General features: G+C 38.7%; 1 protein-coding gene and 1 pseudogene across 1 annotated transcript; one reads left to right on the forward strand and one right to left on the reverse strand.

The window, feature by feature from the left end:
• The first annotated feature begins 7,009 nt into the window (after positions 1-7,009).
• On the forward strand, positions 7,010-7,703 carry LOC148801963 (S-locus-specific glycoprotein S13-like; annotated as a pseudogene).
• Positions 7,704-8,395: 692 nt separating this feature from the next.
• On the reverse strand, positions 8,396-12,236 carry LOC104596966 (uncharacterized). Its single transcript, XM_010258306.3, has 3 exons — positions 11,949-12,236; positions 9,663-11,499; positions 8,396-9,224 (listed from the first exon to the last, which is right to left on the reverse strand). Exons 2-3 carry the CDS (start codon positions 11,234-11,236, stop codon positions 8,966-8,968), a joined length of 1,833 nt encoding a protein of 610 aa, XP_010256608.1. The 5' UTR covers positions 11,237-11,499; positions 11,949-12,236; the 3' UTR covers positions 8,396-8,965.
• Between the last annotated feature and the right edge of the window lie 1,939 nt (positions 12,237-14,175).

Below are 14,175 nucleotides of genomic sequence, written 5' to 3' on the forward strand. Positions count from 1 at the left end.
GCATGTTATTTTTACACAAGGGGCGAAGCCATTTGACTATGTTCGGATTTCGGGTTTGACCAAACCACTTAGGTTCAAGGGTGATTGAACCGTTTTAGATATGGATAAAACTAGTCATACCGGACCAAACTGGTTCAGTCAATGGTGGATTGACTTGGACCGGACCATATCAGGTTTGTACACGGGTCCAGGACCAGACTAGCTGTCCCGAACGGGTCAATGTAGCTAAATCGGGTCGGTCCGTGTGGATATTTGTCGGATGGACAATCCAAACCGGGCAAAGCACGTCGAGGCCAAATCATCCAGCCCAAAACCGTTTCTAATTTAGGTCGGCCTAGATCGACTTGTGTCGGGTCGGGTCGGATTGTGTGAATATTGGTTGGACCGGATGGCCCAAATCAAATAGAGCAAGCAGAACCAAACCATCCCGCCCTGGGTCTATTTTGGATTCGGGCTGACCCAAATCAATATATATTGGATCGGGTCAGACCGCATTGAACTGGTCCAAATTTGGATCAAATTGATTTGGATTTATGTTGGGTGAACTGTATTTTTTATTGAAGACAAAACTAAATTTAGTCAATTATTATAGAAAATTAATGCATTAGTTATAAATTATTTAATTCACATGAAGAAAATAAAAGAAAAGGCTAAGAAATTAATACTTATCTCTATAATGGTTAACCCAATGGTTATCCACAACCTAACCCAACCCAACCCATTTAAATGGGTGGGTTGGGTGATGGGTTGATCACATAACACACCAAGTAAATGGGCGGGTTGGGTGGGTTCAGCGGGTTGGGTTAAAAATTGCCACCCCTAGTGTTCACAATTTGATAGGTTTCCTCACCTCAGAGGATTTATGTAATTTTGATATTTTAGCTTTGTACAAATAACATGAAAAAAAAAATTATCCAATCCATACTACCATGGCACATGATCTACTATCCCCTCCAGTGTTCACATTTCCATTGGAGTCTTATTTTAGTATTGTTATCAGGGCATCAAATAGCAAGAAAAGATGACGAAAACATTGAAGGAGTAGGTGGAACTTGAAGATCAAGGAGGACATGATACTTCAACTGATTGTTTATTAGATGATGCTGATCAAGATCAAGGAGTAGGTGGAACTTGAAGAAAACATTGAAGTCAATATTTTTTTTGGAATATTCAATAACTGTATAATATTATTAAAATTATTGTAAATTGTGTTTTTTATTTTTATTTAAAATTTATTTTTTATTTTTTCAATTTTGGAATTTTATTTTCAATTTATTGTTATTATGTTAATTTTTTTATTGTTTCCAAAACTTGTATCATTTTTCACTTAGCAAAAAAAGTGAAAAGAAAAATAAATAAAAAAGGGACACGCCTGTAGCCCAGCACAACATGGGGCCAGCTAAGCTTAAGAAGTGGGCTGTGCGGGCTTCCCTTTTGATGGATTTCAGGCCAGGCAGGCACGACCTGCAACACAGTGATCGGCCCACACGTTAGATCTTTACAGTAAGATGGGCCTGGGTCACACTACGAACATATATATTAAGATTTACGAGGATGGTGAGATTGAGAGAGTGGTTAGAAAAACTGGAAACAAAGTAATAATTAATGTCTATTTCTTACCAACTGGCAACGGTTAAAGATACGTAGGCCTACGCCTAATAATCAATTCATGTTAAGAAAAAGGAGGAATATGTCCCTGTGATTTTTACACTCCCGCACGGACATGAGATATGGTTTTGCCCAGTTCTTGATTATTAATATTGGAATTGAAAACAGCGTGCATTTGAGTAGGTGTAGACCTATGTATCCAATTCGAATAAACTCTTACTGCAGTCTGCAGCTAGCTCTGGGTGGGGCTCTACTGAGCCAAGGCTCGTTTGGGAGGATTATTCAAAGACACAAGTGAATCACCCTTTAAATGGTTGATTGACAGCCAATTGGGCTGTTCGGATTTTTCACCAGGCATAATTTATAGGCTGTTTGTATGGAGATCATTTTGGCTGCTTGGAAAAAACAGCATGAGCTGGTTTGGGAGCCTCTACATGTGACACCTTAGATAATTCACATTACCATAAATGCCATCAATTAGGTATCTTTCTTTTCACCTAAAGTTTACCGTGCAAATGATTTTAAGTGAATAATAATAATAATAATAATAATAATAATAATAATAATAATAATAATAATAATAATAATAATAATAATAATAATAATAATAATAAATTCTTCACAAAAAAATCAAAAAAAGTCTTATTGCAAATTATGCACAAAACCACATCCTAATCCACCAATCAACCCCCATCTTCCCTCTTTGCCGTAGTTTTCGAATTGTCATTGACCTGGATGGTCAGACCGTTTTGCCCAGAAGCCATGCACGCGACCCATTCCGTTTCACCCTTAATCTGTTCTTTGGCAAAAAAACCACTGACTTGGTCAACAACCCACTGACCTGGGCAGTTGAACCATCAACCCATTTGACTCAGACAATGATTTTGGCCATTTTATTTTAATTATTTTTATTTTTTTAAATTAGAATGAGCCATCCATTCAAATTAGCCAGTCAAAACTGCTGACCCAAAAAAACAGTGGAAACAACAGTTCTAGTTCTAGGTCATTTTTAATACATTGCTCCCCCCCCAAAAAAAAAAATAAAATAAAATAAAAAAGAAAAAATATGTCAATTTATTGTCGATGGGCCCACCTCACAAGTCTAGCATGCATTTACTCATTTATTGTACGTTGTTTAAGCTCCAACAAAGGAAGGTTTTTTTTTTTTTTGAAAATAAGGAAGTGGGTTTAACTGTAAAGGCAAAAGCATTATATAATTAAGGGAAATTGTCTAAAACTCACTATGAGTTTTCAACGTTTCTATTGAACTCACCACAACTTTTCAAAATGTCTAAAATTCACAATGTCAATAAGTTTTTATTTTCCAAAACTCACCTTCCATTAGTGCACTGTGCTTCTTAATAGAGGTGTCCATGTCAGCATAAATAACAATTTTCATGACCAAATTACCCTTGCATGGTGAGTTAGAGGAAAAATGGTATGTTTCAGTTTTTAATTTTATTGTTTTTTTGCTTTTTTTAGTGTTTTGTTATAATTTCCAATGTTTTTTATAATTTCTGTTTTTTTACATTTTTCTATTTTCTATAATCTATAAATTTTCCTGTATTTTTTGTTATTTATTTGCAATTTCTGTCTTTTTCTATATTTTTTTGGTGTTTTTCTACAATTTTTTATTTTCTGATTTTGTTTTTCATTTTCTATAGTTTCTATAATTTGAAAATAATTTTTGTTTGCAATTTTTATATTTTTTGTAATTTCTATGTTTTTATGTATTTTATATTTGAAAATATTTTTTTTGAACTTATTCCTTTTTTCATGTCTAAATATTAAAATGGTAATATATTAACACCCGTTAATTTAATTTGTATATATTTTATTTTTTTTCTATGAAAGTTAAGATGATTTTATATTAACACCTGTTGGTCTATTTAACGTCAAGTTAGTGACATGGTGAGTTTTAGACATTTTGAAAAATAGTAGTGAATTTAAGAGAAATGGTGAAAACTCATGCTGAGTTTTATACAATTTTCCTAAAATTAAACTTTAATAATTTAGTGGGAAGTGGGAACCTAGGCAAGAGGCGATGGGAAAGGAATTGATGAGGATGGGAATAGCAACGACCATATCTCTTTCACATGTTGGGGGTGGAATTTTCCTCTTGTCTTAGCTCCGACGCCTTAATAGATGATGATCCACCGAACAATATACAACATTCCATGTGTTTGGTAAAAATAATGATGATAAAAAGCTTTTTCTTCAATTTCACAGTATTTGTTATTTAAATTTGGAGGGAGGCCGGCCGGAGGGATACTGAAATGTGAAGGGTTTTGGGGTATATACTATTTTATAAGAATTTAAGTTGCTATGTTCATACAATAGTAATTAGGGACTGGACCCTGTTGTAAGTATGTAATTAATTTTTTCTTTATCCTACCTTTGCAAGCCTTGTATAAGTTTCCGTCCTCTTCCTGCCTTTTCCTTCAAACCAAATATAACCTAAAAGAAAAGAAATGAAGGAGGAGACCCCAATGGACAACACCAATGAGTAGTTAGCCCTTTATATCGTGATTCACATGTATTCCATGTATGACGTCAGTACAATGACATATGAAGATGTAAGAGAGCTCGCTAGCGAGAGCCAGCCGGATCAATGGCCGTGTGGCCATTCCTCAGCCTCCAGCCTTGCTGGGAATCACACGTTAGAGTTTCTTTGAGAGATAACAAAGTACAAGTTTTTATCGGTTTCTTCAATTAAACGCCACGTTAACATGAATGATGAAATAGAAATGTATTCCAATTTGGGTTTAAAAAACTGGGCTGAGTAGTGAGCGAGTGACTACTCCGTACCACTCAAATTGAAATTTCAAACTTCGGTACATAAATATATAATACTATACAGTTCACTAAGGCAGTAGGCACGCTTCGTGCGTTTGTTTATCACTCTTACAGAATTATTCAACCTAAAAGCTAAACCTGTTAAAGTGACGTCTATGAATAGGTTTTATTCTTTAACATGCCCCCTTATGCGAAAACCCATTGGAATAGCCTGGACAACAGTACAAGTCCATCCATATCTTGTACTGAAACTTAATTAATTATTAATGGGGTGACAAGAATCGAATTATACTAGTTGGTCAAAGTGGTTCTGATACTAATTTAAAGAGCCATTCAACTTAAAAACTTAAGTTGTTAGTGAAGTTCTTGAATAGGTTTTATTCTCTAACAATCACACACTAATATAGTGGGTGCTTGGCATGGCATATGAAACTAGGGTTGTCGATTGAACTGGATTTGGTCCAATCCGATCTAGTCCAATGTGAGCCCATTACAAATGGACTAGGTCCAGTCCAATCCAATGAATAATTTGGACCATTTTGGACTGATCCAATTCAATATTCAGACCAAGGTTCAAAATATCGATACGCCCAATATGTCGATATGGGCGTATCGAGCGAAACAATACTATCTTTTTTAGTTTTTTTTATTTATTTTTGAAACCGGTTTAGGTCTCCTCCATCCCCTGAACCGGTCAGACCCCTGGTACACCCACTATAGGAGCATATTGGTGGGGTCCCGGAACGATACGTATCAGCTGATACGTGTCGATACTTTGAACCTTGGTTCGGACTGTCCAATTTATTCAAATCGATTTTAATTTAGATTGGTTTCAACCCAAACTTGATCCATCGACACCTATATTCTTATCTTATATCAATGGACCAGATATTAGTTTAATCCAACCAAATCCAATAGAAACTTATTACGGATAGACCAGATCCAGTTCAATCTAATAAATATTTTGAACCGAATTAGTCCAATCCATTATGTCTTTTTGGTCCGTCCAATCCGTTCGAATTGATTTTGGACTGGATTACCGGTCCATTGACACCCACCCTTATATGAAACCTTACTTTTAGATTTATAGAGCAAAGAGTTAGAATGATTGTGTGAAGTGTGAATGTTGTTGTTTATCATATAGCCTTACTCTTTTTGGCTACTTTATAAGCTTCTAAGCTATGTGGGGTTTGTTGTGGGGATAGACAAAGGAGACAGCAGCAAACGACCTTTGTAACCAACCCTCCACCACGTTTCTATTCTTTACAAGTTTCAATTGCTTTCTTTTATATAAATTATTTGTGATGAGAAAAAATGGTAGGCTTGTAGTCGACACGTTGTATAAAAATACGTTATTATTTATAGAGCACAGGGATCACAAATTCCTCCATTAATTTATGGTCTGATTATTAAACTGCAAGGGAACCAAGATTAACCAAGCTCACAGATGGAAAGATTAACGGTGTCGATTTTAACTGAGACCCATGCTAGGAAAAGTTTGACCATCTAAATTTGACAGCCTGTAGGGACTGGTTACATCTGTTTTTGTTATGAGATAGTTTACAAGGTTTTATGATATTGCACAGGGAATATATTTTGCTTGATTTACAATATATATAATTGTTCCTAATTAAATTCAAATTCAAAGTACACCTGAGATGAAAATTTAGAAAAATGATATTAAAATACCTTTGGCTGAGTTTATTTGCAGTGTAAATATCGGATGGGAGAAATTTTATGCTTTGGTGTGATTTTTATAACAGTTAGGGTGAAATGTAAATTACCAGTTTACCACCGAAAATCAACGTAAAACTCCTCGCATGCATGCCGAGTTTTGTATATCGATAATCGAAGGAAATTTCTGTCTCATAAAAATGATGTAAATATTTATATCAACAATCGCCACTTTTTTTTTTTTTAAATCACTAAGTGCAGTGCAGACCTCCTCCACCTCCACCTCCACCTCCAATCCGATATATTTACACCGCATTTAAAAATTAAAAGCAGCCCTGCGTATTACTGATGTTTCAACAATATGACTCCATGAACTAAACCACATTTGGTTTCATAAAATAAAAAATGCCTTTGTGGCACTAAAGTGTCAACAAAATGACTTTATAATATCACGATCCAATAATATTATTGCATGTACTGCTAATTAAACCAATGTGTGTCACGCAATCAGAACCTTTGTGCATGACTTGACAAAAAAAAAAAAAATAAATATCAAAATCATGATCACATTCATTTTAACAACTCAGAAATTCAGAATTTGTGGAAATTTTGTATATCAAAATTCTGAAGATCATTGCGTATCTCGGTACATCTTTGTATTGTACTGCGTCATCAGTTGCAGTACTCGCACATGGTCATTCCAGATCTTTTAATCCTCAACAGTAAGTAGTGTATTGTTAAATTTTTGGGTTTATAGTTGAGAATGACAACTTTTAGATTTTATCAATAAAAATAATTTTTTTAACATAATTTCTAAATAACTTTTTTATACCGTTCATCTTCTTCTAACACCTAACAAATTATTTCTCGCACAACAGGGTAAAATCACTCAAAAGTTGCCCTCTGATTTCCCATCTAGTGCTGTCTTTTGATGATCTCATTCGTCTCGCACAACTCCTTTGCCACTGACACCTTAAGTCCAGCACAATCTATCAGTGATGGCGAACGCCAGACCTTGGTTTCATCTGATGAAAGTTTCGAATTAGGTTTCTTCAGTCCCGGCAATTCCAAGAATCGCTACTTGGGCATCTAGTACAAGAATATCCCAGAAACAATCGTATGGGTCGCAAACAGAAACAACCCAATTCTGGATGAAACAGGAGTTTTAAAGATCACTGAAGACGGAAATCTCGTCCTACTCAATAAAACTTTAAGCGTTTTCTGGTCTGGTCTTCTATTTCATCATCATCGATGACAACAGCAGCAGCAGCAGCCAAGAGCCCAGTTGCATAGTTTCTAGATTCCGGAAACTTCGTTCTCAAAGACGAGAGCAATGGTAACTCAGAAATCTATGTGTGGCAGAGCTTCGATTTCCCATCAGACACGCTTTTACCAGGAATGAAACTGGGTTTGAATTTTAAGACAAATTTGAGTCGCCATATGACATCGTGGAAGAAGGCAGATGACCCCGACTAGTTATTAAAGATCACTGACACGCTTTTACCAGGAATGAAACTGGGTTTCCCATCTTACAGCATCGATATTTCCGTGTTATTCAACTACTTATCAGGGAGGGATCAATCGAGAAATACCGAAGCGGACCATGGAATGGAGTTCGATTTAGCGGTGCTCCGTCAAAACCAATGCACTCACTGTTCAGACCCATTTTCATCTCCAACACCGACGAAGAATATTATATGTGTGAACGAAACGACGACTCCATTGTCATGAGGTTTACTCTGAACCCATCAGGCTCTCTCCAACGCCTTGTATGGAATAAACAGAGACTGGCATGGGATCTTTTGTATGAGATTCCGCAGGAGCCATGTGATCCATATGACCAGTGTGGTGCTAACGGCCTTTGTAAGCTTAACTATTGACCCATCTGCGACTGTTTGAAGGGGTTCACTCCCAAATCACCAGGAGACTGAAATCTGGTGTGTATGGAGAACACCACTGGATTGCAGAAAAGAAGAGGGGTTTGCGAAGATCAGTGGGGTAAAACTTCCCGACTTGTTGCAATATTGGGTGAACGAAACCATGAACCTCAAGGAGTGCGAGGTTCATTGTTTGAACAACTGTTCTGGTGTGGTTTATGCCAGCCGATACGTAAACGAAGGAGATGAACAGTGTACTTACCCTTTTTTTATATTAGAAATTATATTAACAAGATTATTTTTATTAATAATAAAATCCAAAAATTACCTTATCAGTTATAATTTCTTAATTTTTTCCTTCCTCTTTTTCGTTTTTCACTGTTTTTCTTTTTTTTTTTTTTTTTTTTACTTTTCTACTATACAACGTTATAAAGCCGCGCTAAAGTAATTAAGAAAGTTAATTCACTTCACATGATAATCACATTTTCGTTGTGTCACACCACACACACATCTCGAAAAATAATAATGAAGAAGGAAACAAGCACCTTAAAAGAAGTGTCTAAAATGGACCTGACACCGAGCAACAGACATATGAGACACCCCCATGATGCCGTTTGTTGCTAGCCCACCGCCCAACCGTGGATTCATCCATCACCTCTCCACTCTGTAAGACTGTAACTGCCAAGTTACCATCCTCTCTCATTCGCTGCAGTTACCCAACCAAGAAAAAGAGGTATACATTTTTTTTTCTAAATAAAAGATAAAGAAATGTGAGAATAAAATATAGAGAAAAAAGGAATTTAACAAAAAAAGAATACGTTTCGCATTTCATTTGTAGCTTCGCTCAAAGACTCTTTGACTAATTTGATTTCCTTTTCGCTTTCTTTATGTTTATAATCGTTATATCAACAGAAGATAAAGGGAAGGGGGGATTGGGTTGGGGCTATCGGTGCTGCAGTGGTGGATAATGTGGTGCATGTATTTATCAGTAATTTGACCATTCAATTTCTCTACGCGTCGTTGCTGTCGATGTCGTCGGGAGCGTCGAGAGGGAAACATGTGTCCTCGGCACCAGTGTTCCAAAGGAAGTGAGCGTAGTTGGCTGCGTGAGCACTGTTGCCTGGGTCTGCCGCAATGGCCTCTAGAAATGTCTCCTCCGCTCCGCATACATCCTTTCGAGCCACCCACAAGAAGGTCGCGTACCGGCTCAACGACTCCGCATCCGGGGGTTCTACTCCCTTGATTGCGCGTTTGAAGTATTCCTCCGCTCTGAATTATTTCCAACCAATTCACAAATTAGACAGGACAATGCTTCCATCTAATAAGTTTAATAAATATTAAATAATAACCCCTCTCTAGTCTCTACCACCCACCCCAAGAAAAAAGAATAAAAACGAAAAGAGATAAAAAAGCTGCCCAAGCCCAACTCTATTAGAAACAAACCACCACTCATTGTTTGCCCGAAAAGGAATATCACACTATCTAAAGCATTTCTATTTTTGAACCAATTGCCACCGTCAACACGAGTTATTTCCCTCTCTGTTTCTCGAGTGTACTGAGAAACCACAAAAGCGGGACTCTGGTTCATGACATCCGCTGAGTACTGACCACCAACAACCCACAAAGAACGCCGAACGCCGATTTGATTTGAAAACGTAAATGTAAAACAGCCCAGAACAGCCAACAGGGTTTAAGTTTTTGGTTTACCTATCATGGTCGCGGACGACGAGGTAGAGGAATTGAGCATAGTTTGCCAGGATGAGAGGGTTGCCAGGCTCTTGGGACAAGGCCAGCTGATACATGAGTTCCGTCCTCAAGTAATCTGTGTAGTCTTCCGGCTCAATCTCCACCTTTATCGGCGAAACGAACCGTTGCGTTGTCTCGTGGTCCAGAGCCTCGTCCCTCATGCTCTCTTGCAGTCTACATGCTTCCTCCACGATTGCATTCCATAGATTCACCTCTTCTTCACTCGCCGTCCCCTCCTGACTCTCTGATTCCATAACCGTTTCCGACTCCCCACCTTCCTGTGTCGACGTAGGGTTCCCAAAAGATGACACCCGAGATATCTCGTCTGGCACAATGGTTCGATTCTCGTTCCACGATGATGAACCGTCGAATCGGCCATCACCATCGGTCCCACTGGCCACCGGGCGGACCTTTCCACCTCCACCATTGCTTCCCCCCACGAAGGTGCTCTTACCAGCCGAAGACGAAACAGAAAACGTCTTAATCGTCGAACCATCAAACTTGGACTGCTTTTGATTCCTGATGTCAGTCATCGTTACAGTCTCCACCGTGGCGCCCGAATACCCCGACGCCATTGTTGGTGCTGCAATGGCGGTGTTGTGACGCATCGAGTACACGGTGAAGTTGGCTAGAAGGATCATGACGTAGACCATGAGAGTCGGCGTGTGTGAGAACACCTGTTGAAAGAGCCAGACGAACGAAGCGTGCATCTCCTTCTGCACTCGATCCAGAATCCCTTGCAGATCTTCGTAGAAAAGGATCTCCCGCATCTGCAAAGCATAACTGTGAAGCTCTCGGATGATGAATACCATGGAAGAGAAGGCCTTCTTCACGGAGCAATAAGCGGATTCACCAGCTTCTCTGAAGCCTTCTTTCCATTGCCTCTTCTTCTTTATCATCCGAAGGGACAGGGGAAGATTAACGCTGTTCGCCTTCCGCTCTATGTTCGCCGGGATAATGTCATCCCTTTCCGGCCAGTCGGGGGGTTCTGGACTGATCCCCAGCCACGGAGTCTCTACAGAATCAAGAAGATTCCAAGGGGAAAACGGTATGGGAATCTGTACAGGGTTTATGATACTACTCATTCTGAATAAATCTTCATTGAAGCAACCGTTGTGGCTTCCGCTTTCTTCATCCCTCGAATTGCCGGCTTCATCTGATTCTATATCTTTATTGTTTATAATTTCGCTGTCCCCATTTGAAAAGAACTTGAACGCTAATTCTCGAATGTGCTCGGCCATTTCTTCCTCAGAAAATGACCCATCTGAACTGGCGCTGGCAGCTCTCTTTAACGTTTGGCCTCTGGTTTTTGTGTACTCGCAAGACCTTGACCTCAAGAACCTTATCGATGACGTTCGGAATAGAGACGACTGGTCGCCTCGAGGAACAATTTGGCAGACAATAGTTCGGTCGTTTCTGCCTCGTCTTTTCGACGGAGATACAATTGCAGAGGCGAGTGTTTGAGAAGAGGAAGGTGAGTGAGGAACGACAGACTGCGACCAATGCAAACAAGTCGCAGCAACCTTTATTCCCATTCCTCGATTTGGGGAACAAATTTTAGATAGACAAACAAAACAGAGGGAGAAAAACAGATGAAACTGAAGAGCTATTAAGGATGAGGAAGAAAAAAGGAGAAGCTTCACAAAACAGAGACGATTAAAAAAGGGTCAAAGTCCCGGACAGCTTGTGCAAAGGGGATTTTCTCTCTCTGGAACGGAAAACTCGCTGCTTTGTCCTTTTCTTTCTTGATCGGTTTCGGAGAAAGTCTCAGGATCACTTTTTTCCAGTTCACTCCAACCTGCAATAAAAATCGCAACCATGAGTCAAACTTGCACATGTTGTACAGGTGAAAAGTGGTATCTTCCCATGGTTCCGTTCTTTCTTTGAACTTTCTAGTTCAACACAAAACCCTAAAATTCCGAAAAATTCTTGTAACAAGAAAAGTTTGTGAACGCGAAAGCTTTTTTTCTGATAATCATAAAAGAGGAAAAGAAAAAGAAAAAAAAGCTTTGAGCTTTCGAATACGAGCCAAAATTCACAATTGACAGAAAACAGAAATCATGGGAATATAATCAAATTGGAGGTCATTATTCCCCCTCCAAGAAACTCGGATCCAAATAACGCAAAACGAGACCACTATCTTGCACAGGAATCTATGAGGGGAACTCGAAAGATGCGAATAATGAAGGCAAACGATAAGGGGAACAAATTTGAGAGAGATGTATTTTCACGAGCTCAGGAGCTTACTGGAACTTCTACCGGGTTCCGATTATCTTACAATAAGCTCCGGTGATGATTTCCGGCCCAAAGCGAAGCACGACCGTAGCTTCACTTATCTGACATCTCATGTAGAGACTCTGCTCTCTCTTATATACAAGCTCTCTCTCTCTCTCTCTCAGAAAGTAGGGTAAAAAGAATCTAACCGTATATACGTTCCATGACTACTGTATAAAGTATAAATCACGGTAGGAATACGGTTTCTCAAATTTCTGTAGGGTCCGTGTCATGAGGAAAGAATATACTAGGACTAGGCTTGAACCGGTTTTTTCTCCAACAGAGACAGTTAAAGGGTTGAAGAAGAAGTCTAAGCCACAGATATTTAGCCCGAGGCGGCTGAATTCACGGGTTCCAGCCAATGTGGCGGCCCAAGTTGGTAGCCACGTGGTTACACAGAGACCATTAAATGATAGTAAAACCGTGAAATCACCGACCTGGATGTCTTGATGGTAACACGTGTACATAGTTATTTAAGTTGACCCCACTTTAGTCGCTTAACCCGGGTTAAGAGGTGGGATTTGTCTGAGAGTTGATAGAGGACAGAGGAGACCGGAGAGGATATTTTCATATGGTGTTTGGACCTTACGAGTGCAAATTTGGAATTTTCAAAATAGACGAGAATACCCTTGGGCAAAAGAGGTGGGATTGATTGGTTCATGGTTTGGAGTTGGGAGTTAAGAAGAAAAATGACCTATGAGCAAAGAGGTGGCCGTGGCTTCATTCTATAAAAAGGGTTAAGTTTACAAGAGTAGCCTCTGAAACTTGGGCTACAGCGAGCAACGAGGCCGTGAGATCGAACGACCACAGAAATACACATGTGATGCCGCCTTGTGCATGGAGGGGGGTACGGAGATCACAAATAAAAAACACATGTACTCAAAAGCTTATGGGATCCTCATTCCTCTCAACTGGTGGCCGAGTATCACCAGCACACGCAGCACTCTGTTTGGCAGATAGTTCATAGGGTGGAAAATGAGCTGTGAACCGTTGGATTTTGATCAAGTGGCGTTCATGCAAATTCTTCAAAACTATATCCTATATTAAATGAAGAGAGATAATTATTTATATAGAAATTAAGGATGGCAGACAGACAGAGGTCGAGGTTGGAAAGGGACGTATATAGTTTGTATTAGATGATTCAATTAAGCAAATGGGTTGTTTGCATTTTGCCAACTCAACTGCTTGCAGTTGCATGCATGTTACATCTCCCCACTAAGATATATATTAGAGAGAGAGAGAATAGAAGGCCCATAACAATTGTAAAAATAATAATAATAATAATAATAATAATAATAGAGAGGACATTGTGTTTGGTAGGGAGTTTCTATCACAAATGCAGAAGAGCGAAGAGCCTTAGACAGAGTAAATCGTCAACACTCAACAGATGTAAATGTGGGCATGTGTATACTTGCATGCTAGCTCCATGAAGATCCCGTTATTTGGGTTATTATCTGTAAAACTTGATCGTGTCTTTCTGTGTCAAGGGAAAGGGAGAACAAATCAGGTATGGAGAAACGAGGATAATCAAAAATCACATATTTTTAAATCAACAAAAACAGAAAACATCATTCATATATAGTGGGTGTTTCGCACTGTAGCATTTTACAAACGTTTCGTTTTACAAGTGTTTTCCATTGTTTCACTTGCGTTTTTTGAAAACATAAAAATAAAATGCACTGTAGCATTTTACTTCAACTGCCGCTACTTGCTCTTCAGTCTTCATTGTCCTGTTCCAATGCAACCACCAAACTAGAAACTAGAAAGCACTGACCGACTCCATCCCTATTCTTCATCATTTTTGAATCACAACATAGCAAAGTCAGCTCGGCCAATCCATCGCCAACCCCTACACCTCTTCCATTCCAAATTGCCATTGAGAATCAAACACCCAAGCTATTGTTCGAACAACATTGGTTGAAAACAGAATCGCCACATGCTTCACCAACAAGAGTTATAGTTTTGTAACAAACACCTACACTGTTTCTCAAAATCGTAAAAACCAAGAACCATATTTGATGCCAAATAGAGCCTAAGGCTTTGTTTGGATAAACGTTGTTTTCACAATATTGCAAAAAAAAAAAAAAAAAAAATCAGCTAAAAAGTGTTTTAGATGCCTGATATGAGTTCCTCTTAAAAACACCACAATCTGAAATCAAAATCACTTCTAAGCAACAAAGATAGGGTTTAGTCTATAAAT

The sequence above is a fragment of the Nelumbo nucifera genome, chromosome 2 (genome assembly GCF_055504915.1).
Source record: "Nelumbo nucifera cultivar China Antique chromosome 2, China Antique-T2T, whole genome shotgun sequence".
Classification (NCBI taxonomy): Eukaryota; Viridiplantae; Streptophyta; class Magnoliopsida; order Proteales; family Nelumbonaceae; genus Nelumbo; species Nelumbo nucifera.

Bases quoted from the DNA above. Each gene is read 5' to 3' on its own strand.
- LOC104596966 (XM_010258306.3), bottom strand. From the start codon at position 11,236: ATGGGAATAAAGGTTGCTGCGACTTGTTTGCATTGGTCGCAGTCTGTC. The intron at 9,225-9,662 runs GTAAACCAAAAA...GAAATAATTCAG, and splicing joins GTCGTCCGCGACCATGATAG to AGCGGAGGAATACTTCAAAC.